The sequence below is a fragment of the Xyrauchen texanus genome, chromosome 16, assembly GCF_025860055.1.
Source record: "Xyrauchen texanus isolate HMW12.3.18 chromosome 16, RBS_HiC_50CHRs, whole genome shotgun sequence".
NCBI lineage: Eukaryota > Metazoa > Chordata > Actinopteri > Cypriniformes > Catostomidae > Xyrauchen > Xyrauchen texanus.
The window spans coordinates 3,014,981-3,039,322 of NC_068291.1; the positions used below are offsets into that span (position 1 = coordinate 3,014,981).

Genomic DNA, 24,342 nt, shown 5'->3' on the forward strand with positions numbered 1-24,342 from the left:
ATAATTCTTAAATGGAAGATGTTTGGAACAAACCAGGACTCTTCCTAGAGCTGGCCGCCCTGACAAACTGAGCAATCGGGGGAGAAGGGCCTTGGTATGAGAGGTGACCAAGAACACAATGGTCACTGTTTGAGCTCCAGAGATCATGTGGGGAGATGGGAGAAACTTGCTGAAGGACAACCAGTGGCCAGACAGAAGCCTCTCCTCAGTGCAAGACACATAAAAAGCACCTGAAGGACTCTCAGGTTGTGAGAAACAAGATTCTCTGGTCTGATGAAACGAAGATTGAACTGTTTGGCCTCAATTCCAAGTGTCATGTCTGGAGGAAACCAGGTACCACTCATCATCTGTGCAATACCTTCCCAACGGTGAAGCAGGGAATGGGGACTGGTCAGGGATGTAGGAAATCTGAACGCAGCATAATACAGAGATATCCTTAATGAACACCTGGTCCAGAGCACTCAGGACCTCAGACTGGGTCGAAGGTTCACCTTCCAACAGAACAATGACCCGAAGCACACAGCCAAGACAATGCAAGTGTGCCCGGACTTGAACCCAATCGAACATCTCTGGAGACACCTGAAAATGGCTGTCCACTGATAGTCCCCATCCAACCTGACAGAGTTTGAGAGGATCTGTAGAGAAGAATGGCAGAAAATCCTCAAATCCAGGTGGGCAAAGCGTGTTGTATCATACCCCAAAGACTTGAGGCTGTAATCTCTGGCAAAGGTGCTTCAGCTAAGTACTGAGTTAAGGGTCTGAATACATATGTTAATGTGATATTTCTGTTTTTTTCTCTTTTTAATAAATTTGCAAAGTTATCAAAAATCTGTTTTTTGATTTGTCATTATGGGGTATGGAGTGTAGATTGATGTGGGGAAAAAATAAGTATAGCATAAGGTTGCAACATAACAAAATGAAGGGGTGTGAATACTTTCTGAATGCACTGTATATCACAATAGATTATGGATGTTTGTTGCTGCTGGATCGTTTAAATAATGAAGCATCACAAACAAAGATTTTTAGAAGAATATTTCAGCTCTGTAGGTCCATACAATGCAAGTGAATGGTGACCAGAAAGGTTATGCTCAAAAAAGCACATAAAGACAGCGTAAAAGTAATCGCCACCTACTGGGCAGGAAGGACAATTGATAGTAAAAACGTCATATCACTTCTGAAGACATGGATTTAACCACTTGACTCATATGGATTACTTTTATGCTGCAGTATTGTGCTTTTTTGACCTTCAAAATGTTAGTACCCATTCACTTGTATTCTGAGGTCCTACAGAGCTGATATATTCTTCTAAATATCTTTGTGTTCTGCAGAAAAAGAAAGTCATACACATTTTTGGGTGAACTATCACTTTAAGAAGCTAGAATGTGTCCTGGATGATGAACAGTCCTCTAACTAGACATACTATGGCCACTAGATGGCAGACATCTTCATGGATTTCTTTTGCACCAAAATTCATTTCATCACAGTCTCCCATCCCTGTTTCAGTCCATCTCCTTTTATACATCTATCCAAACAAGTAGATTTGCATTCACTTTGCATAAACTAAGGAGAGCACAGGAGCGGCTAAACACTCTTGCATTTGCTCTCTTTATGCATTAAGCTAGGTTTAACGTTGGGCTCTTATGTTTAAGTGACTACCGCAAGTTTAAAATGCTTTTACAATGTTTTGATCTTTAAGGTGAATAAATGGTTGTCTCTTCAGTGGACCTGTAGGGGAGTGTCAGAAGTGTCTAGGGGGGACCAGGAAAATCTATTGGGGCAATGGCCCCTTTAGACCTGACCATGTTTTCTTGGGACATTTTAAAGTATAAAACAATTTTGAAGTCTTCTAGCAAAGTAATGTTACCTGAATGAGCTGTGTGGAACATCATACTCCTCACAGAAACACCTCTTATTATGAGCCTCTCACAATCCTCTTAATTTCCCTGCACTCTGTCTTGCAGGCTGTTTACATGGTAATTAAAACACAGCCTAAAAAGGCAATGGCTCCCTTGCCAGACACAGAGGAGGAGGTCAGAGAAAGGGGTTATAAATTCTTCTGAAGCAGTCCACGGCTGCAGAATAAAGTCCTGCCATAGAGTGCCCTAAAACAGCATGTATGCAGGAGAATTAGTGCCAAACCATTTAATGTTAAGGGAAAAAATTCACATTTAAAATGCTGGAATGCATTTTGAAGAAAGGGTGATGTCCTTAACTGTTCCGTTTGAAAAAGTATTTTGTGTTTTTATGTGAGTGGGACTGTGGTTAAATAACTTTTTAATGTCAGCACCTTTCATTTTCTCATAAGCAGTTTTACACATCACTATAATCACTTTTCATGATAATGAAAAGGTTTATGGAAATGAAAACCACCTTGTTGTAGCTGTTATTTGGAACTTTTTCAAAAGAAAAAAAGGGCAGAAAACAGGCTTTAACAATACTTTGTTTTGCAGAATATTGATGAATTCTTAAAAACAAATCATGCTGAATATTCTCACTTGTTTATAGTGGTAAATTAAGTTATAGTCAACCATATGGTGCAACAAATCTTTGACTTAAAAGGTAGTATTGATTATTACGCCACTCAGTAGTGAAATAATGTCCCAAATATGCCATTAACTTGTGGATTTACTCAAGTTTTTAAAACACTGACACTACATTATACATCACTGTAATAAGGAATTGTCAAAAGGCAACACGATTCATTCAGATTTTTGCATTCTCTCAATAACTTAATAATTGTCATTAGTAAAATTGCTTTGTTTAGTCACTTTGAATTTGTTTGTTCACTTAAATACTTTGTTCAGCCAATATAGTCTTGTCAAGGCAACTATTTCTTTTTCAGTAAATTATCAATACAAGAACTTTTATCCCGTCAGCATTTCATTCTTATAAATGCTTTTATATTACTTTTATATGAAGTAAATTACCTACTTTGTCTCTGTCAATATGTAAGGCAGCACATTCATGCAAAACTTTGGTTCAGACACAGTTAGACCTCAGCACACAAAACCTCAATAACAATGACAAACCTCATTACATAAAAAGATGAGCTCTGAACATCCCCACACAACAATTTAACAAACAGCCTTATTAAATAACAAGAAAAGAAAAGCCTATAGCACTAACCGTATAATTTATTCATATTGCAATGCATTCTGGGAACTCAGCAACATTGTTCAGACAACTCTGTTGGGCTAGTTAGAGCAACATTTGTGGGAATATTGTTGATCTAACATGTGTTTTTATGTAGATGGAAAGTAATGCATATTTCATAGTAGCTGTGACTAAAAAAATCCTTATACTGTATAAAATGTAGCTACATTTTTGCAAATCGTTTCAACTTGATTACATTAAGGAATGGACAACAGTACTGAAGACAAAAATGAACCGAGGTCAATATTCATAAAAAAATATGTAATTTATAATGAAGTGATTTTAGAGGGTTTTTGAACATTAAAATAAAATAAAATTTTTCTTATATTTCACATTACTTTGTCAACATTTGGATTAATATGTTCTCATCCACAGGTGTAGTTTCCAGGTGGAATGGGGAGAGGTAACTCCCTATATAATCAAAACAAGCAAGTACAACCCCCCAATATTTATACCATGATCAACGGAAACATGTAGATGCTGTAAATTTTTAACAGTTTTAACTTCTTAAAAATGAACAAAAATACATATATATATATATATATAAATAAATAAAAAACCCCGAGCAGATCAGATATAAAAAAATAAATAAAAAAAAAACCATACAAATCCATCATATGTGAAGAAGTGGAACTGGACTGGAAAAGAGCGGAAGACTTTTACTGCTAAAATCCCCCATCGAAAACAAATCTAATCTGATTGGTTGATTTTAGACGGTTTTTGAACATTTAAATAATATAAAACATTTTCTTATATTTCACATTATTTTGTCTGACGTGATAGAGTTTTGTACGGTCTGATAAATATGTTATCAGCAATATAAAAGGGCAGTTTTGTGGGACATTTTATAATAAAAATTTTTTTTTGTTCATTTTAACAAGTAAAAAAAAAAAGACACGTACATTTGAGAAATAAATCCGTCGTATGTGAAGAAGTGACCGGTGACCGATGGACGGGATGGGGGTCGGGGGGACTGGGCGGAAAGCGCGAGCGGCGCGTGAGTGACGTTATGTGAGGGCGGGGGAGAGAGAGAGAGAGAGAGAGAGAGAGAGAGAGAGAGAACGGACACCGGACTCCATTAACGCGAAACCTTCAGGAGCTCCGCCGCAGCTGGACTTTCACGAGGACCCTTTCCTCATGATAGGATTAAACACACGACTGAAGGAAAGAAAGCTCTCGGACTGTTGAAGTTGTGGACATTGAAGCGTGTTTCGAGGATTTGTGAAGGTTAGTGAACGCGATGATTTCACCCCTCAGGATTTGTCTGGCGTACTCTGCAACTCTCAGCACAAATCCCGCTGCTGTATGCTGGAAAACTGACTTTTCGCTTTGTTTTGAAAACATACTGTCATATGACATCAAAAGGAGTTTAAAAATCACTTTCTTGCTCGTTGTTGTTTTGTATCCATTGACCTTACTGTCTTTATGTAGTTTGGAGCGGGGCTGCTGACGTCATCAGAGCCCGAGCTCAGCGTCAGTTTACCGTTAGTTGCGCGAGCTACAGGTCCAATTTCACAAATCTGACTTAAAGAACTGATAAACACCGTAACTAGGTTTTGAGACAAATCTCATCTAAAGAGCTTTGCTTCACATTGGTCTCTTTGCCACTTGTTTGTGATTTTTAGATTGACATTTTAATGGCACCATAAACTTTAGTACATATTTCATCTGCTCACCATGTTTTTAGACCATCCTGTTTCTCGTCGGAAGACCTTTGCTGTTTGTTGTTGCTGATAAACTTGACAGATTCCTGTTTGTTTTGCTCTTATGTCACTGTTTCTAAAGGATGGCGTTGGACGGGATACGGATGCCAGATGGCTGCTACGCAGATGGGACCTGGGAACTGAAGATGCATGTCACTGACCTCAACAGGGACGTGTCTCTGAGAGTCACCGGGGAAATTCACATCGGCGGTGTGATGCTCAAACTCGTGGAGAAACTTGGTATGCACTCTGCTTCCACCCTTCAGGATGTGCGCCTGACCTTTGTGTTTGGATGGTCCAGATTGAGAAGTTTTGTTGGTTGTATGTTTAGGGATCTCACGGTCATGTAAAATGGGATTTTAAAATGGTGATTTCCAGGCATTGAAAATATATGTAAATTCATTAGGGGAAAAAGGTGTGGGAGCCCTGTACGTTGTGGTGGTACTTTGAGTAGAGGTCTGCAATCCGACCCGGGCCTGACGGGACCTGAGAAACCATCGGGTTTCAGGCCGGGTTCGGGTCAGTTTTTCAAGTATGACTTCAGGTCGGATTGGGTTTGCAATAAATAAACAAAAAATAAGCAGGCCTACCTAACTTGCTCTGCACACGCATTCTCACTCACAGACACGGGTGAACGGAGACGTTAGGGGCCATTCACACTGAACGTTTTTTGCACGTATCTGCACTGTTTTTCCATGGATTTCTTATGTAAATACTACTTGCACTACAAACACTACTCTAAGCAAGTACGTGAATGCAGACACATCTTGTAATGCTAGCTCGATTTAGTGTGTCGGTTCGTTCTGAAATGTGTCAGACTGCAATTCATGACCCAACACATGTAAGCGTTGCATTCTCAACATTGCCGCAAGGGGCGCTATAGCGAGATTAGTGTGAACACTTCTATGGTGAGTTTTTTTCTTTCAACTCAACTACTGTCATGATGGAGCAACAGTTTGAAGAGAATATTGCTGAGCAAGTAAGTTAAAGTCAATATATTAATAGCAACTTAACTAAATAATAACGCATCCAGTGATATGGCACAGATGTTTGAAAGTAACTCTATCACCCCCTTGAGTACTGAGATTTGTTCCCGCCATGGTAACGCAAGAACATGTTTTAAGCACGTTTAACCGGACCAAGCATTGGCAGTGTGGTGGCCAAGTGCTTGCATCTGTGTTCACGTACTTGCGTAGAGTATGTTTTGGACATTATTCTTGCACCAAGCCTCGTTTTTTCTTCAGCATCTTGCGAAGGACCTCACGTTTTTTACACCATGTCAAGTTAAAAAGAACTTGAATACAAAAGCATGTCGAGACACCTGCGTTCTGTGCCATTAGTTGAACTGGGTCTATCATGTTTTTAGCACAGGGTTATTTGTCAGAGTTATTTGTTCAAGCAATAGTTCACACAAAAATGAAAATTCTCTCATCATTTACTCTCCCTCATGCCATCCCAGATGTGTTTGGCAGAACACAAACAGAGCTTTTTAGATGAATATATCAGTGCTGTAGGTCCATACAATGCAAGTGAATTGGTACTAAAAGCACATAAAGGCAGCATATAAGTAATACATATGACTCCAGTGTTTTAATCCAGGTTCATTTATATAGAGTCTGGTTTTGAAAGTAAAACTCCCATTCATTTTTTCCATTGGGGAATTGATTATTAATGCAAACATATACACTTTTAAAGACAGACCTACCATGAACAAGGTTGTTCATCGATGGTATTTGCTTCTGTTGAAGCCATCAGTTTGTTTCGTTTCAACTTGGTTTAATAGCATAATTCTTGGTGAAGAACTACTGTAACCATCATCCTGCAGAAAAAGATCCACCAATCAGAGGGTCATGTCAAACAAAGCACACCTAAAGCGCTCTGCAGAGACCGCCCAATGCCATGATGCACTGTGAATAACACAATTAATATAATTACTATATACACAATTAATATGTCTGAATAATTTGCTATTTACTTTAAAAAATATTGATCTACACTGCTTCTGATATGACATCAAGATGAAACTTAATGTAAAATGTATCATTCATAGTACCCTGTAGCATGTATTCCCATATTAAAATAAAAAATTGTGTCAGATACTTTATTTCTTTATTTGGTTATTTTAAATAAAAAAGCCTCGAAGTTTTAATTGCATTAAAAGGCAGCACATTTGTAAATGTGTCTGCTTCCCCACCATTTCGTTACGATTCATCCGTGTTGTTAGCAACTTTAGAACAAATTAGCCTTTGTTTTCCATGATCTTCCCATTCTTTAAAGACAGGGTCATATGGAAGCGGGAGATAGAGAACACATGTGAGCCTCCCTTGTGGGGGAATGACATTATTTGCAGCTACATTCCACTGCTTCTGGATTTCAACAGAACTGACTGATGTGCTGCTCTTGTGTTTTGTGTACTTGTGAAATACGGAGTCAAGACAACCCCTTAAAAGCAAGCTTTTAGTCCCACAGATGTAAAACAGCTATGTTTGAGGGTGAACTTTTGAGAAAAATCATTAAGTCTTAACCGTTAGGAATGGGAGACTATGCCACTTACCACTATATGTTCATGTGTTAACCCTGCATAAACAGTTCAGGAATGTGTACTTGTGGTATATGGCAGGTTGTGCTAGTTTAAAGCACATGTAATTTATTTACACCTCAGAGAGAGAGAGAGAGAGAGAGAGAGAGAGACTTTGAAACATGAGCTCTCAGGGCTGTGAATCTCCATCCTCTGATGCCTAAAGGTACCTGGACCAAAAGAGAAGCATTGTTGTGCTCATCTGTGGGTCGTGCTGTCTTTATGGCTTTTAGAAATGTTTTTTGGATAGACTCCTGCTTCAACAATGGAGTTCTTCAATGCTCCCAGTATTGGTTTTGCTTCAGAACCCAGATATTACATTGCATATCAAGTGGAAGCCCAAAACTGTACCAAATTCTTTTATCATAAACATTTTTAACAAAAATGTCCTTATATTAAAAGATGGAAGCAGTGCCAACTATATTGGACAGGACAGAACTGCTGATGAGTAACTGATTTAGTACTACTGTTTCTGTCTGTGTTTGATATGTAAGGAATTGTATAGACATTTTTATCACAAAATAAACAATGATCAGGACTCTAAGGAGCTTAAAAATGTAGGACCTTGCATTGTATGGACCTACAGAGCCGAGATATTCTTAAAAAAAAAATTCAAATGTGTTCTGCTGAAGAATGGTGTGTAAATGACGTGTCTGTTGTGCTCCGCTTCGACAACAAGACGACAGATGACAAGAAATATTATTTGTGTAATGTGAGCTGTGCAGTTATACAGGTAGTCTGACAGGCGTGTAGTGAGGGCATGGCTTTAGTTTACTTGCACACTAGAGAAAGCCGACAGAGCATTTAACAGATAGGAATGCGTAAGGTCTGTTTTGATGGTGTGTAAAAGAAATGCAGGTCCGTTTAAAATCAAGTGGCAATACTGTGAAATGGATTTCCTAAAAGAACAACTGGACTGCTTGAAATGTTTTGCACCAACCGTAATTGTTTTGAGAAATGAACAGCTTATGATAGCCATGCTTGTATGACAGTTCATTGACTCAATAAGGCTCAGGAAAGTTGAAAGCTGTGTGTTGCTGTTTGTGTTTCTTGAGAGCGATTTGCCACTAATCTTGTTTTATTCTTGCCCTTCCCTCTGCTATAATGTTGTTGAATACTTCAGAACAGGCGCCTCTAAATTTTCCTCAAGTGATCATTGTCACATGTTTTCATGAGCTCTGTGATTGGTGGAAAAAATGGTGGGTCAAATGACTCTCCTTTTGTGACTTTAATTTTGCCCTTGTGAGATTATACTGTGAGTCCATACTGTCTGTTGCACTTTAAGAAGACAAAAATGCCATACGCCTCTGGCATTCGTGACCTTTCTGTATCCTAAAATGTTTTCTGTACCATTGACATGATATGACTGTCCAACAGATCCTAAGCACATGAATGTATTATTCCTTATTTGAAATGTGTAGTTTGGTCTAAATCAGTGGTTCCCAACATTTTTACAGTAGCATACCCCTCCAAACATTCAACATCCTTTTGCGTACCCCCTCTCTAACGCATAGACAACATTCATGCATGGTATTTTGAAAATATGTATATTTACATAATTATCTTTCAGCTCAAGGTGCTTTTTTTATGTCACATTTGACACTGTTAGCAAGGTTGAGCTCATTTGCTGAAAAAACATCATGCAACAGTTTAAAAACAGGTCTCTAGCATGCAAACAAATGTGAGTGAAAAATACTGTGTGTGAATGTGGAAAATTATTTGGCTGCACCGGATGTCTGTCATCAAAGCTTGTGAACTTATATCATCAGAATCAAAACTACCTATGCATTTAACCTTAAATACAAATTACATTTTAAACTGCGAACAAAAAAACAGACAAACTAAAATCATGGACAACTGGGGGCGGCTGTGGCTCAGGTGGTAGAGCGGGTTGTCCACTAATCGCTGGGTTGGGGGTTCAATTCCCGGCCCACACAACTCCACATGCCGAAGTGTCCTTGGGCAAGACACTGAACCCCAAGTTGCTCCCAATGGCAGTCTAGCACCTTGCATTGCAGCTCTACCATCATTGGTGTGTGAATGTGTGTGTGTGTGTGAATGAGACGCAGTGTAAAGCGCTTTGAATACCGCTATGGTTAAAAAGGCGCTATATAAGTGCAGACAATTTGCCATTTACAACATGTTTGGGTCTGGCAAAACAGTGAAGTACCAATTTTACTTACTATCACTTAGCTACGTCACGAAAAAGATACTTGTGTGACGCATGAGTAAATGCATTTTTTTTTAACTGCAAAAGATTTGATAGGGTTATTTCATTGCATATTTATCTGACCTTTAACACAACCAATTATGTGTGTCTACACTAGAGGGCACACAAAACAATTTTTGCCAGTGAGAAATACATGAACTGGGTTTGAATGTTGTTTTAGACTGATGACATTAAAAGAATGGTAAATCTCAGAATTGTATTTGCCTAACTCCATTATCACCTCACGTACCCCAGTTTGGGACACGCTGCACTAAATTATGTGGATCTTGAATACACTGCAAATGTCTATTTAGAGCCTAGAGCTAGAGTCTAATTAGGGCCTACTTGTTGCGGTCTTCCAAGTCGATATATTCCTTGTCCCGCTCATCTAAAAGCTCAATATTAGATCTAATGGAATAAATAAGAATGCCAGGAAAGTACTCTCTCATTGATTACTATGGTAATTTCCTGAAAAAGCATTTTAGCAGATTCCATTCAATAATTAATGATCAGGGGCCTCGATAGCTCTTATTTCTGCCATTGACCTTAAACCCTTAGTTTTGCCTGTTCAGGTAACAGTATGTACTTCATCTTCCAGTAGCAATGTGATTGGGTTGATTGAAACTGCTTCAGAAAACAGAGATTGAAAAAAAGAGAGAATAAAGGGGCATTCACACAGTGATTTGTAACAACAAAACTAAATGAAGTCCTGCGTTTTCAATGAGAGTTTGGTGATTTGAAGCAACATCAGTGATTTCAATCAGTGATTTGTTTTCTGTCCATGTCATCATTAATGAAATGGCCCATCAAAAATCAAGATCGCTCTGTAGTTTTTTTCTGCACTATTTGGAGTGTTCTTACAACGTGCTTGAAGTGCTTGAATTTAGCTTTTAGAAATTTACGTTTGAGAATACCTGGAAAATTGACTTGTTTTGTTGAAAAGTGCTTCAAAGTGCCTGAAATTAAAACTGAACCTTCCGTGTAGTGTGTGTCCATCAAAGATCCATGCACTCCTCTTTCATTAAATAATGTGTCTTTTAATAGCTTTACTGTTCCAGGGCTCTATAGCCTTTGCAAGTGAAAATTACTGCATGCTAATGTGGAAAATTATTTGGCCACACTTGTTCAAATTACATCTGAGACCTGAACTTATGAACCTATATAGCAGGGGTGCCCAATACGTTGATCGTGATCTACCAGTCGATCGCAAAGGCAATGCTGGTAGATCGCACAAAATTTAAATGTACTTTCGTTAAATTTTAATAAAAATAAATATAATGTCTTTCCTTCTTTTAGTTTCTGTCTGACTTGCACTTGACGAGTAAATATTGACCAGGCAAGGTTTTGTTTATTCAGTTGCCATGACAACTAGGTTTGCGAATACACGCCTTCAAAGGACTTCTGAGAACAGAGCGCGAAATTGCGATGCTGTCTGATTCCATTCAGTTTTGCGATGCTACTGCCCGGATTAGGCAAAACTGAATGGAATCAGACAGCATCGCAATTTCGCGCTCTGTTCTCAGAAGTCCTTGGAAGGCGCTTATGCGCAAACCTAGTTATCATGGCAACTGAATAAACAAAACCTCACCTGGTCAATATTTACTCGTCATCAGAATAAGGTAAATGCCCTGGCTATTGTAATCTATTGTGCTATAGGTGTTTTGGGTTTGGTTTTTAAAACTGAATGATATCAACATTTAAAATTATTATATATTTTTTTATTAAATAGAAGATTAATTCCATGTAGGGATACATGCAGTAGTCCCAACAAGCATTTTCTTATTTTAAATGAAACTGTGTTTCTTTTAGTTGGTAGATCTTATTGAGTTGGTCATTTAAAAGTAGATCATCACACAAAAAAGTGTGGGCACCCCTGCTTTATAGTATCATCAAAATAAAAACCGATGATGGTTGATGGTTTAAGTGGACTTTCTTACTTGGAATTATCTGTCAAAATAATGGACAGCATATGAATTATCCATCAGTTTTTTAACATTTGGTAAATGACGGATGTCTTAAAACGTGGTGCTAATGCTCAAGATGCAGAAAAACTGGTGATGCCCAGTGCAACGATCAAAGACGGTTATCTAGCGTGTGTTTTAGGGTTGCAGCGGTGTACTGGTTTCACGGTATACCACGGTATTAAAATTGGCGCTTATCATACCATGTACATTTGCTTGTCTACGGCATTGAGAGAAAAAATGCAACCAGACTGAGAATCTCACCTGCACATGCGCATCTCCTTTCCTCCTCGTCAGACTATTCAACTTGCGTCTCACACACACACACACATTCGGTGGAGAAAATGTCAGAGAGAAGCGAGACGAGGGGGTCTGACATAAGTGAGTGTGTGTGAGTTAAAGCAGTGTTTCTCAGCTGGTGGGTCGCAGGTCTATTCGGACTCGGTCGCAGACAGCAGGGAAAGAAAAATGCCATGTTCTCCCTTTGAAGATATTTCGGCGGCCGCCCAAGTATAGCCTATTTAGGACTGCTGAGTCAGATTTATTGATAATCTCGCAATCAGCTAAAGGCTTCTCATCTGCACTTTCTCATGAGTGTAACGGAACCAGCTTACGATCATGATCTTCTCTGCTCTCTGACGTGTGCAACAACCGGGCTTCCCTCGATACCGCTGAGTGTAGACATCAAAACTGAGAAAGTCAATTCAAACCTCTCAAACAGTAGGCAGCCCTGACATGCCAAACAGCACTGAGGAGGTCAAGAGCAACACTGTGTTATGCGGCAAAAAATAAAATCATTGCACATGATCACCTTAATAAAATTGTGTCACGATTTTACATGAGTAAAAGTAACTGTTATATGTAAAATGTTATAGTTTCATATGAAATAATCTAAACGTAGAATCTATTAAACCACTGTAACGCAGTTCAATGGAAAGGAGGCGGCGAGAACCGGCTTGATAATATAAATGTTTTAATGATAAACTTAAACAAAAGACACAAACACACACACGATGGACACGTCCGTAAACGGTCTCTCTCTCCCACACCATCCTCCGCAGTCGGCCTTTATCCCTCTCAGAGGCTTGATTAGCCTGATAAGGGACCGGGTGTATAGAATCAAGACCCGGCCCTGCCCTCCGCTCTGCCACAACCACATTTTATATCAACAGTAGCATTTTTCAAGATGTTTCAGCTAGTATTTATTTTTTTCATAAATATAGTTGTTTACTATTATGTAAGACTAGCTACACTGACCTCATCTAAAATAATTGGTATTATTATTAGTGTTTGCTCAACCAAAAAAAAAAAACCCTTCTGTTTTCACTCCTTAATAAGGGTTATTGTAACTGATAATAGTAATTATAGTTATACTGTGAACCCGTGATATTTTTTGAGACTTTTACGTACCGTGAAATCTTGTACCGTTGCAACCCTAGCCTGTTTAAAGAAAAGAACAATTACAAAACCAAATATTATTAGATTATTTGTTAAAACTACAGTACATTCAAAAAGTTATGAAAGTTTGATTAATATACTGTATTTACTGTAAATATTGACGTATGGAGTCATGTGACAAAACAACATGGTGCCGATCAGAAAAGAGACTTTTTTGGAGTAACAGCAACAAAAATACATCTGGTAATAAACCTAATTATGTTTTTACATTGATACCTGTTTGAATCAAAAGATTAGAGTATCTAGTTTCATCCGATATGCCATGCTGCTATACAAAATGTGGACAATAGCACTTTTTCAGGATTTCAGGATTTTTTTTTTCAGGTTTAGGATAAAAATAAGGTGCATTTTAAACTGTTCCGAGACCAGTGCAGATGGACAGCACACTTTTTTTTTAATACACTTTATTTATTTTCATTTTCTTTTCTTGCAGAGATAGAGGGCAGTTCAAGAGATCAGTACAGCATAAAGTACAATGCAAACAGCATTAACAATGACCCACCATCATCCCCCCCCTCCCAAACCGCAAACTACAACATAAAAGTAATAGTAATGGTGGTATTAAGTATTACATTAATTTGAGAAAGAAAATAAAAATAGGTTAACAAAATAATAAGTATATAAATTAATAAATCATAAAAATTATATTAGTTTTCAGTTCCGGAGATGGACATGCTATGCACACTCGTTATGTTCAAAGGCTAAAGTATTAACCTGAATAAGGCTGCAGTGCACCTGGCTGAGTAGGGTCTCAAACGTGAGTAAGCTTCATCTCTGAGAGAAGGTCTATTGTGTAAAAAGGTTACAAAATCTCCCCTGCATCTGTCAAAAAGATATGGCTTCTTCTTGAGGTTAAACATGATCTTTTCTTTAGGTATGTATGATGACAGCTCTTTGAGCCACATGGATAACCCAGGGGGCATCTCACTTTTCCAGCGAATGGCTATACATTTATTAGCCGCAATAAGGGCTACTCTGACAAAGCGTGTATGGCCCCACAAGTCGGTTGGCAAAACTGAGTTGTTCCCCAGCAGTATCAGCCTTGAGTTGGTTGTGATCTCCATCCCCACTACTTTTTTTAACGATGTCCAGAACAGACAGCCAATAGTTCTCCAGACACTTACATGTCCAAAACATATGTATAAGAGATCCTGTTTCAACTTTACACCTAGGGCAGTGTTCTGGATAGTTATTACTTATCTTATGGAGGCATTCAGGTGTATTATAAACTCTGTGAATAAGGTTGAACTGTAGTAGTTTGTGTCAACTATTATAAGAGAATGATTGAGAGCTACCACAAATCAAGTTCCAATCAGCATCCTCGAGAGCCTCACCAATGTCCATTTCCCATTTAACCTTTGCACTGATAGCTTTATTTTCCATAAGGGACATGAGCCTCTTATAGGCAAAAGACAGAAAACCTTTAGGATTGTGTTTTTCCTGTGTCATAATGTCTATCTGAAAATCTTCCAGGTTGACAAGTTTCCCTCCCTGCTGCACTCTGATATAGTCCCTGACTTGGAAGAACTTAAAAAAAATTAATAGAAGGAAGCCCATAGGAGGATTTCAGTTGTTCAAAGGACTTCAAGTGATCTTGCTCATATAGGTGCCCAAATGTACAAATACCTCTGTTATACCAGTCCTTTGTAATTACATCTCTCAATGACTCTGATAGAGCAGGGTGAAAGTGGAATGGGGTGGCTCTGTATATTTTTTGGACACTTTGAAGCTTTATTCTAAATTGAATACTTCTGTTGTATGGGATTTTTCAATTTGTTTCCATGCTGGAGGGTGTTCTAGGTTTTTGATCCAAGTCCAAATAGCTTTAGATTGGGCAGCCATATAGTATAGTTGAAAATCAGGTAGGTTAAGCCCTTCCCTGTTCAGTGGGGCGACAGAGAGTTTTAAGCTTGACTCTTGGAGCTTTACCTTTCCACAGAAATCTAGAGATCTGGCTGTACAATTTTTTAAAGAAGGCTTTTGGAACTGGTGTTGGGAGTGCTTGAAATAGGTAAAAATATTTGGGTAGGATGCTCATTTTTATGCTGTTTAATTGCCCAATTAGGGAAAGAGGTAGGGACTTCCACCTTTCCAAGTTCACTTCTACTTTTTTAAGCAGAGGGCCATAATTGAGACGGAAAACCTGGTCTGGTTTGCTGGGTATCTGCACCCCTAGATAACAAATCTTGTGGGGTTCCCATCGAAATAAGATGTTATCTCTTGGTAGTTGTTGTGCTGCAGTATTAAGAGGCAATATCATTCTTTTTTTATGTTTATTTTGTAACCAGAGACAGCCATATTCCTCTAATAAATTACTGAGGGTGGCAAGTGACGATGCTACGTTTGTCAGGTACAGCAAGATATCATCGGCGTAAAGACAAATGACGTGCTTTTCCTGCTCCACCACGATGCCCTCAATAGTAGAGTGTGCTCATATAGCGATTGCGAGGGGATCTATTGCCAGAGTGAAAAGCAGAGTGGACAAGGGACAACCCTGACGTGTTCCTCGTGACAAGGGAAAGAGAGGCGATATATAAGCATTTGTCTGAATCCTTGCTGATGTATTGAGATTGAGTTAAAGCAGTAGGACCAATGTTCATTTTTTTCAAGACTGCGAAAAGAAAGGGCTACTCCAGGCGATCAAATGCCTTTTTGGCATCTAATGACAGGGCAACTACATGGGTATTGATGTCCTTAGCACAGTAAATTATATTAACAAATCTACGTATGTTGTCAGAGGAAAAGTGATTTTTAATGAAACCGGTCTGATCCTTATTTATAAGACTAGGCAATACATTTTCCAATCTAGTGGCTCGGACAGCATACTTGAGGTTAAGTCATTCCCTAATTATGGAGCAAGAGAGCATCCTATAGCGTTCTTTGCAGCTTGGTGCATTCAATCCTAACTTCCTATTTAAAGTTCAGTTTCAGACTGCAGATGATGTTTGAACCACTGAACATGCTTGGCAGACATGGGACAATGGTAATCAGTACTTGCAATTTATAATGTACAATTTTATTTTAACAATGTTGGCTGAGATTTTGTTGCCAAATACAGTAGATAAAACATTGTAACGTAAAAGTCAAATAATTTTTATTTGCGCTTTTCCCAATACACATTGTTCCAACGCAGCTTACAGAAAATCTGCTGTACTGTCTATAACGCCTCAAAAACATGAATAACCAACACTGAAACAAGTTGATAAAAAAAAAAAAATTATCGAAATTTCTGTGGCTTGGTAGTATGTGAAATTTCACTACTTAGTCATGCTGGGCGATAAAACAATATCAATATTTATCGCTATAAAAAACTCCATGATATCGACAATATGCTTTTGAGTAATTTTCAATATTTAGCCTGTGTTCTTTTTGTTAATTTTGTACATAATTGTGAGTCGCCAGTGTGTGTACACAACCACCCTACAATGTTAAAAGTGCACCCACTCCTCTTTCTTATATTTCTATTAATCCCAAATAGTGTCAAAATGAATCGTTTTCATTTCTCCTCTTAAAGTCACGTTAGAGCAGGCCTCGCCCATGACTGGTGACAGACTCCACCCTATTATCATAGATTCTCCCCTGAGTGATTACAGTTCAGCCATATATGTACAGGTATGTATATATGTATGTGTGTATGTATGTATGTATATATGTATGTGTGTATGTATGTATGTATATATGTATGTAATATATATATATATATGGCATTTTCCCGGTGGGCCGACACACTTTGGGGCCGATCAGGGGTGGACTGGCCATTGTGAGAACTGAGCAGTCCAGTGGGTTGACCACGAAATGGGCCGAACGGGCCCCGTTAAGCTAAAATGAGCGTTATGCAGAATGGACCACAAAACTGCGTCGCGATATGCAGAAAAGGACAGCTCAACTTTTGGGCCAGTTGCTATTTAAAATCCCGGGCCGATTTCTCTTCCCAGTCCAGCCCTGGCTGAACTCCGGTATGTACGCTGTCAGTCATATTGATTCTGATTTGTTGTTGCTGTAAAGGCACAGCTCTCTCCCGTAAAGGGGGTGGGGAGCAGCAGCTCATTTGCATTTAAAGAGACACACACAAAATCAGCTTGATTTTGATTCCACCCAAAAAGAGGCATTTATAACGGTATAATAAATTATCCATGGGATATTTTGAGCTGAAACTTCACAGACACATTCTGGGGACACCTGAGACTTGTATTACATCTTGTAAAAAGGAGCAGAATAGGTCTCCTTTAAATAAAAATTACTCGACTTTAGTTTTATTGCTTGTCCTCCACACGATCAGCCTGATTGTAGCCAACTTTTTTGTTTGTTTTTGATCTTTTTTTTATAGTGAAAGTTATAGGAGAAATAATTGTGTTTTACAGAACTTTATTCTGATGATAAATTATTATGTACATTTTCCTCAAAAGATAAAAAAAAAAAAAAAAACGTGTTATGTTGAAAAGTGAACCTTGTACACTAAACTAATCGTAAAATAACCCCCCCCCCCCACAAACACTTTTCCCTCCATAATGTACATTTTTAGCTGTAAGAAAACTGATCCAGTTGTCAATAGAAAATAGAATGACATTGTATTTTTTACAGGCAGTCTATCCCATTTGTTGAATGTGAATACATGGGATTTTAAGAATCAAAATCTGGACCGTTTAAATTAAGATTGATTAATCAGAAAATCTGTATATTTTTACTCAGCCCAACAAACAAGGCTATATGATAGAGCAATACCAAGTGTTTTTTTAAACTGTGTATGTATTACAACCCCCTTCTCAATAGGCAAGGACTTCAGCCAGTGCTGTTTAAATCATATTTCTTATGAGTAAGCAGAGACATCATTAAATGAAGCAGGGCACATTTTGTACAGACTCTGTGGCACAGTAATAGTGTAAGAATCTGCAGTGTGTGTCGTCATGATGTGTGCGCTGGCCAAAAGAAACCCTGTCCTCTTATGGCACTGAAGAATACACTCAAACAATCATACACCCACTCGCTTATTCTGGGGAGGGGAATGTGTATTATTAGAAGTTGAAAAGGAAACCGTAAAAAGAAAATGAGCTCAAAATGACATCAGAGAGAAGGTTGTGAAGGGGACGGCACATTTATTTGAGACCTCTCGACCAAACCGTCATTTGTTCCAAGAGTTCGGTTAGCCTTTTAGAGCTGTAAAAGAGATTGTAGGATAAGTGGTGTTTAGTTGATGAAATAGAATTTCCGCTATGGTGAGAAGGGTTGGGTTGTACACCCATTTCAAGCACAGTTGTGTGACGTGGGATGCTTAGGGAGGAAAAAAATTCATAAAAGTTTTCTGTCAAACAGGAAATTACTTCGAGCATTTGGCTCGTTCCCTGGACAATGCCGTCATCCCAGTATTTTCTGCTGCAGTTCTCAGATCCTTTCATTGTATTAATGCGATTTTGCTCTGTCATAAATGAGTTTTGCTGATGTTTATAATCTGACCAAAAATTTTATTGAGTAATGGAGTATATTTCTAGTAATTCAGAAGGTCTAAATGTGAGGAATGTATATATGATGGTCACAAAGAAAATGATTAACTAGGGTGAGTGAAGGATACTTACTATCCTACTCTAATCATAGCAGAGTTGCAGAGAGAGGAATGTAGAGATTGTAAGGAAATGCACAGGATTTATCAGAGGATGCATCACTTCCTGTCATTTCCCCCCTTTTCATGAGATTTGTGGAGGTTCTTGGCCTGCTCAACTAGAGCTGGGTGATCTTTTGAATATTCACAAAAAATAATGCCATGATTTATAATAATTATCAATACTTTTTATAGTTATTATAAGGGATGCACTGATATGAAAATGTTTGGCTGATACCTATACCGATTTAAAAAAAAATTAAAAAATACTATTGACTGATACCTACCACTTCATCACTGTCATCAGGTCACTGTTTTGCTCAAATTATGTTTTAAAAATGTACAAAGAGGTACAAAATCTTTTTATTGTTCCAACAATAAATAATTTCCATTGAACATGGATTTGGATCTGTTGAACACATGAGAGAACAACATTTTTAAGAGATCCACAAAGAAAGATAAATAGAAGATAAAAATATATAAAATATATATAAAAGAAATAGCTAACCTTCTGTTTGTGAAGTTCAAAACAACAGGACTCACACGGAAATGTCAATCACATCATTGGAAAATAAAATGTTTTAACCAAAGGAGCAAAACAGCCTTTTACGTTCTATTGTGGCATGATTGATTATGGATATGCCATCCAGACCACTAGGAAGCGCTACTTGCTTACACAATGCTGACTGATGTGCTTCTTGCAGTCTATTTTAAAACACAGCCGTTCAAGCTTTAGTAATCGCACAAGACCTTATTGGGATTTCAGTCTTAACTCAATTAATCATGCAGCCTTGATGGAAAGTCAAAGTTTGCTGGTTTCAAAGTGTTTTGGATACATTTACCTCGTCATGAATAGCTAAGTGCCGCTTTTTCAAGTGACACATAACAGTTTTTCGTCATTAATGTGAGAATGATTATAAATTAAATATTGCATGTTCTTAGGAGTGCCAAGCCTGTGAACATCATTATTTCTGGATTGTGCATTTGAATTCAAAGTGTTTTTATAACGTGTGCTTTTCATGTTGGCATTTTCATGCTTAAACCCGATATGCTGATGGATTTAATTTGATAAATAATTCAATAATTGGCTGATAAATATATGCGGCCCATACATCGGTGCATTCCTAGTTTTTATTATGATAATTAAGAGTAACAACAACCATAATTCAGCAAATGAAAGCAGAAATTCATTGATGTGATTTTTAAATATCTAGGTTGTGCAACAAAAAAAATCTTAGTACCAATTCTCCTTGCTTTTTCTTGTTTACTCAACTTTTGTAAGTAACATTTATAGTGACTGAAAAAAGCTGTCAGTGATACATAAAATATTTAGTTGAGGTAACTTAAGATTTTTAGTTTTCTTGTTAGGCACACCTATGCCGTAACTTCAGAAAAATATTTCTGAAGTTGAGTGAACAAAAAAGTGCTATTTGAAATTGGTACCAAGTAATATTATGTTTTGAACAACAATAACATTGCCCTAGTCATAAACAGTGAGACATTTTTTACAAAACTGTTTTTGCCACCAGCTCGTCTTTATCCCCTACTGGCTGATTAGCCCGAACCCTCCTCTTCATCACAACGTTTAATCACACATTTACTGTAATTACAAAAGATTTTTGTGATCATATTTGCAACGTAAACAATAATTTCTGAATTCTACATACAAAATTGTCCAAAATACAGAAGTAGCATGCATTTGCAATAAAGTTTAGGATAAAAACCATTGACATTTCTTACTGCGCTGATAGTTTTAAATGAATGCATCACATCCGGTTGGGCATTCACAGACAAGTCGCATAAGTTGAAATATTTCAACGCAGCCGAAGCTCAAATCAGATCTGAAAATGTTGCAGTCGGAAAAGGTCGCAAGCCAACGCAGCTCCCATGAGATTCATTGGAAATTGATTCGATGAATCGTTTGTCAGATGCAGTGAAAAGGCGGCTTAAGAGTGAGTTAATGAGAATATTGTTAGTTACGGAGCACTTTATTTCTTGATGATTGAAAACTGATTGCATCATATGTATTTTGCATCTCAAATTTTCCTCTAGTGCTGCACAAATCATAATTGTCATTGAGTCGTCTTGATATTGTAATTGCGATTTATTCATTTAGATTTAGAATTTGTCAGCATTGTGTGGAACCACTACATACCTTATTCTTTATGTAGGCTGCTTGTGTGTTTCTGAATTGCTTTATTTTAAGTGCATGAAAAAACAAAGTGTTATTTAAATTTTGACTACATTCTACACCGAAAGTGAGCATTACTGTTATGTCTTTAGACTAAGTTAAATACCGTAAATGATTTTCCTCCTATGTATGGTGTTCAGTGTGCATTGTAAGGAGGTTTCTTCTCTAATGTGATGTTGCTGTTCTTCAGGGCACTCTAATCTATGATACAGGAAGTAGTTACACTAAGAAGCAGCCCTACCCAGTACAGAGCTTTCCTGTTGCATTGATCAAAGCTTGCTGTGATTTAGTGCTTTGAGACTTGCTTACTTACACTGGATCTATCAGAGAGGGGAAGCAGTAGTATGTCTGCTCTGTGCTGGTTCCAGAAGGTGGGGAATTTTAGAGGTCCTAATGCAAGCATGTTGAAGTGAAAATGTATAATATTTATGGGTTTTGAGAATTTGACTATTTTGGCTACATTGCCATGAACAAATGTAAAAAAAAAAAAAAGAAAAAAGTCACATGTTGCATGCTCATCATCAATTTGTTTTCCTGATCAATCATTACTGTCACTTGTGAGTATTTGGGTAACCATTCACATCAAACAACCAAGTGTGAAAATGGCCTTTTAGAGAAAACAGTTCAAAGTTGTGATCACACAGTGTTTGTGCATCTTTTATGAAGTTTAAGTGGAACATACATAATTGGCATATTGATACTGATAGTTGATTATTTTTCCAGTGTTGCTAACACTGGAAAAATAGTCTATAAGCAACCACAGTTTGTTCAGTAAGCCAACTTAGTAAGCCAGCATGCATCTTTAAGTTTACTATTACTCTTGGCACAAATGTGTGTAGTAAGAGTGGAAAAGGCATTTATTTAAGTTTTTACACGCAATTTAAATATATTAAAATATAAATTCTATTTCCACACATTTAAGTATTTTACAACAGTGTTTTGTAAACTTTTTAGTGTGTCTTATGTACGTACACCCACTGTCCCATTATAAGGCTCAAGTATTCACTGCTGTACTAATCAGTAAATATTAATTTAAGTAATTAAAGGAATATTCTGGGCTCAGTACAAGTTAAGCTCAATCGACAGCATTTGTACCAAAAAAATATGTTTGACTTATCCCTCCTTTTCTTTAAAAAACAAAAGAAAAAATCTGGTTTACAGTCAGGCACTTACAGTTGAAGTGAATGGGGCCAATCCGTAAACGTTAAAATACTCACTGTATCAAAAATATAGCTGTGTGACGTAAACAATGTGTTAACATGATTTTAGTGTGATAAAATTGTTTACTAACCTTTTCTGTGTAAAGATAAAGCCAATTTGACAACTTTGTTGCCATGACAACACAACGCTAACCTTAAAGCCTAAAATAAATGCAAAAACAATTATTTAAACTGCTTTTCAGCTCAAATGATATGCAAGTTTTACACAAGGGATGAGTCAAAATAATATTTTGTGGTAATCAACATTATGACACATGCTGTTGATTCAGTTTAACTTGTACTGAACCACAAATATTCTGTTAAGATGAGGCATTCATTTCAATGTTATTTTTCTTTTCTCATCACAGTGTTTCTGTGTTTCTTCCACCAATGTAATTAAGTGTAATTTTTGAACGGAAGGAAGAAAGCTGCATTCATACTTCAGTGTGACGCTGTGATATTGATTGGGACCGCAGCAGAGGATGTGCATTTGTGATTTGCAATGTGTTTTCTCCTCTCTGGACCAGCGTGTGTGCGTTTGTGTGTGTGTGTTCAGGGGTCATGGTACACCCCTCTCTCTCTCTCTCTGCAGCACTGGTGGTCTCTAGTGCTGTTTAATGCATTCTATTACTTAGCATGGATTAATTTTGTTACAGCATTACGTCATCGGCTGCCAGGCTATATTTTTAGACAAGAAATGCAGTTGGCTGGCAGCTAATTAAATTACAGTCCTCTATTTATGCTGTTTGATAGATGGTCTGGGAACAGTTGTCCTCCCAGCACTTGTGTCTGATCGCTGGGTGGAGCTATGGCAGGACAACCCATCACAATGTGGCAGGAGCTGAGAGGAGATTCATTGGGAATCCTCCAGAAAAAGAGACTGTGTGTGTGTGTTTGGTCCATAGACTGGACATGACTGGGTTTGAATGACTCAAAGATTAAATCATACTACTTCTAAAGATTGTGTGCTAATATTTAATTTAAATTCATCAGGGATGTTTGGTCTGATACTGTAAGGGGGCAGCCCACATGCAGCAGTAATGTTACAAAATCATCAGCTGATCACTCCACCCAAACAGACAACTTCCTGTAACTTTAGGTAAACCAAAAATTGTGTCTTTGCCCCTCTTTTTGAAGAGGAAAATAGAACAAGTGCTGTTGTCTGTCTTGTGTTATGAATCAATCGTAAAAGCCCTTCAGCACATCAGACAGATGCATTCAGTGCCCCCTCCTTGTTTTTGTCCATTAATCATGAGAAAGTATGACTTCCAGCCTGACATCCATTGTCTAAATGCCTTTTCACACTAAACACGACATGATTATGAGAGGCAAATCACCCACGATTGATCACTTTCACATAGAAAGCGAAACAAATGTTCACCGTTAGCACATTCACGCCTTTACAATAGGTGCCGCTAATTGATCAGCAATTTTACCCTGGAAAGGTAGGTGGCTCAACTCACCTTTGAGCTGGTCCGCCCTCTGCCCATCACTGGTTGAGAAGAATTTCAACCAGCAAAACAAACAAGAAAAGCTAACGATTCTCTAGCGAGCAGATTGATCAAATAAAAAGCATCTCTCTACAAGCTGCAGCAGTGATGATGTGTGTTTTGTTGATTTGCTCAATTAGAAAGAAAACTTTTGAGACAATTCACAAACTATTTCAGTTCACCTGCTGGACAAGTTGACAGTATTATCATGTAGACCGAGTCTGATGGGTGATTAGAAAGAATCAAGTGTAAAAAATTATATTAACAATTAAAATGTTATAATTTGGAACATCACTGATTATATGCAACTGCCACGCATACTGTAAAACTTTTGTTAAAAATCACTGTGTAATTTACACGTATAATGACTGTTAAAACAAATGTTTATTTATTTTTAAATTGATCCCGTTTTCTCCCAATTTGGAATGCCCAATTCCCACTACTTGGTAGGTCCTGATGGTGGCACGGTTACTCACCTCAATCCTGGTGGAGGACAAGTCTCAGTTGCCTCCGCTTCTGAGACCGTCAATCCGCACATTTTATCATGTGACTCGTTGCGCATGACACCGCGGAGACTCACAGCATGTGAAGGCTCATGCTATTCTCAGCACAGCAATAACCATTTTGTTTTTACTATTCAAAGCCACAGAGTGCACTGCATGTCACAACATTGGTAGCCTATTAATATTATTAATATTTAGCAAAGAAAAAACACTTATGCTCCATAAAGTTGTTTATTAAAAAAGTCATACAAAGGGAAAGATTGCACAAGATATAGAATATATGTATTAGAGATATATAATAAAA

General features: G+C 37.8%; 1 protein-coding gene across 4 annotated transcripts in view; it reads left to right on the forward strand.

Annotated features, from left to right (window-relative positions):
• Positions 1 to 4,206: 4,206 nt before the first annotated feature.
• fermt2 (FERM domain containing kindlin 2) overlaps positions 4,207 to 24,342 on the forward strand; it is an 83,180-nt gene continuing 63,044 nt past the window's right edge. For all 4 annotated transcript variants that reach the window (XM_052145275.1, XM_052145276.1, XM_052145277.1 and 1 more), the window contains exons 1-2: positions 4,207 to 4,380; positions 4,939 to 5,096. In XM_052145275.1, the coding sequence (XP_052001235.1) occupies positions 4,940 to 5,096 (157 nt within the window). In that variant the 5' untranslated portion in view covers positions 4,207 to 4,380; position 4,939. The remainder of the gene's footprint in view (positions 4,381 to 4,938; positions 5,097 to 24,342) is intronic.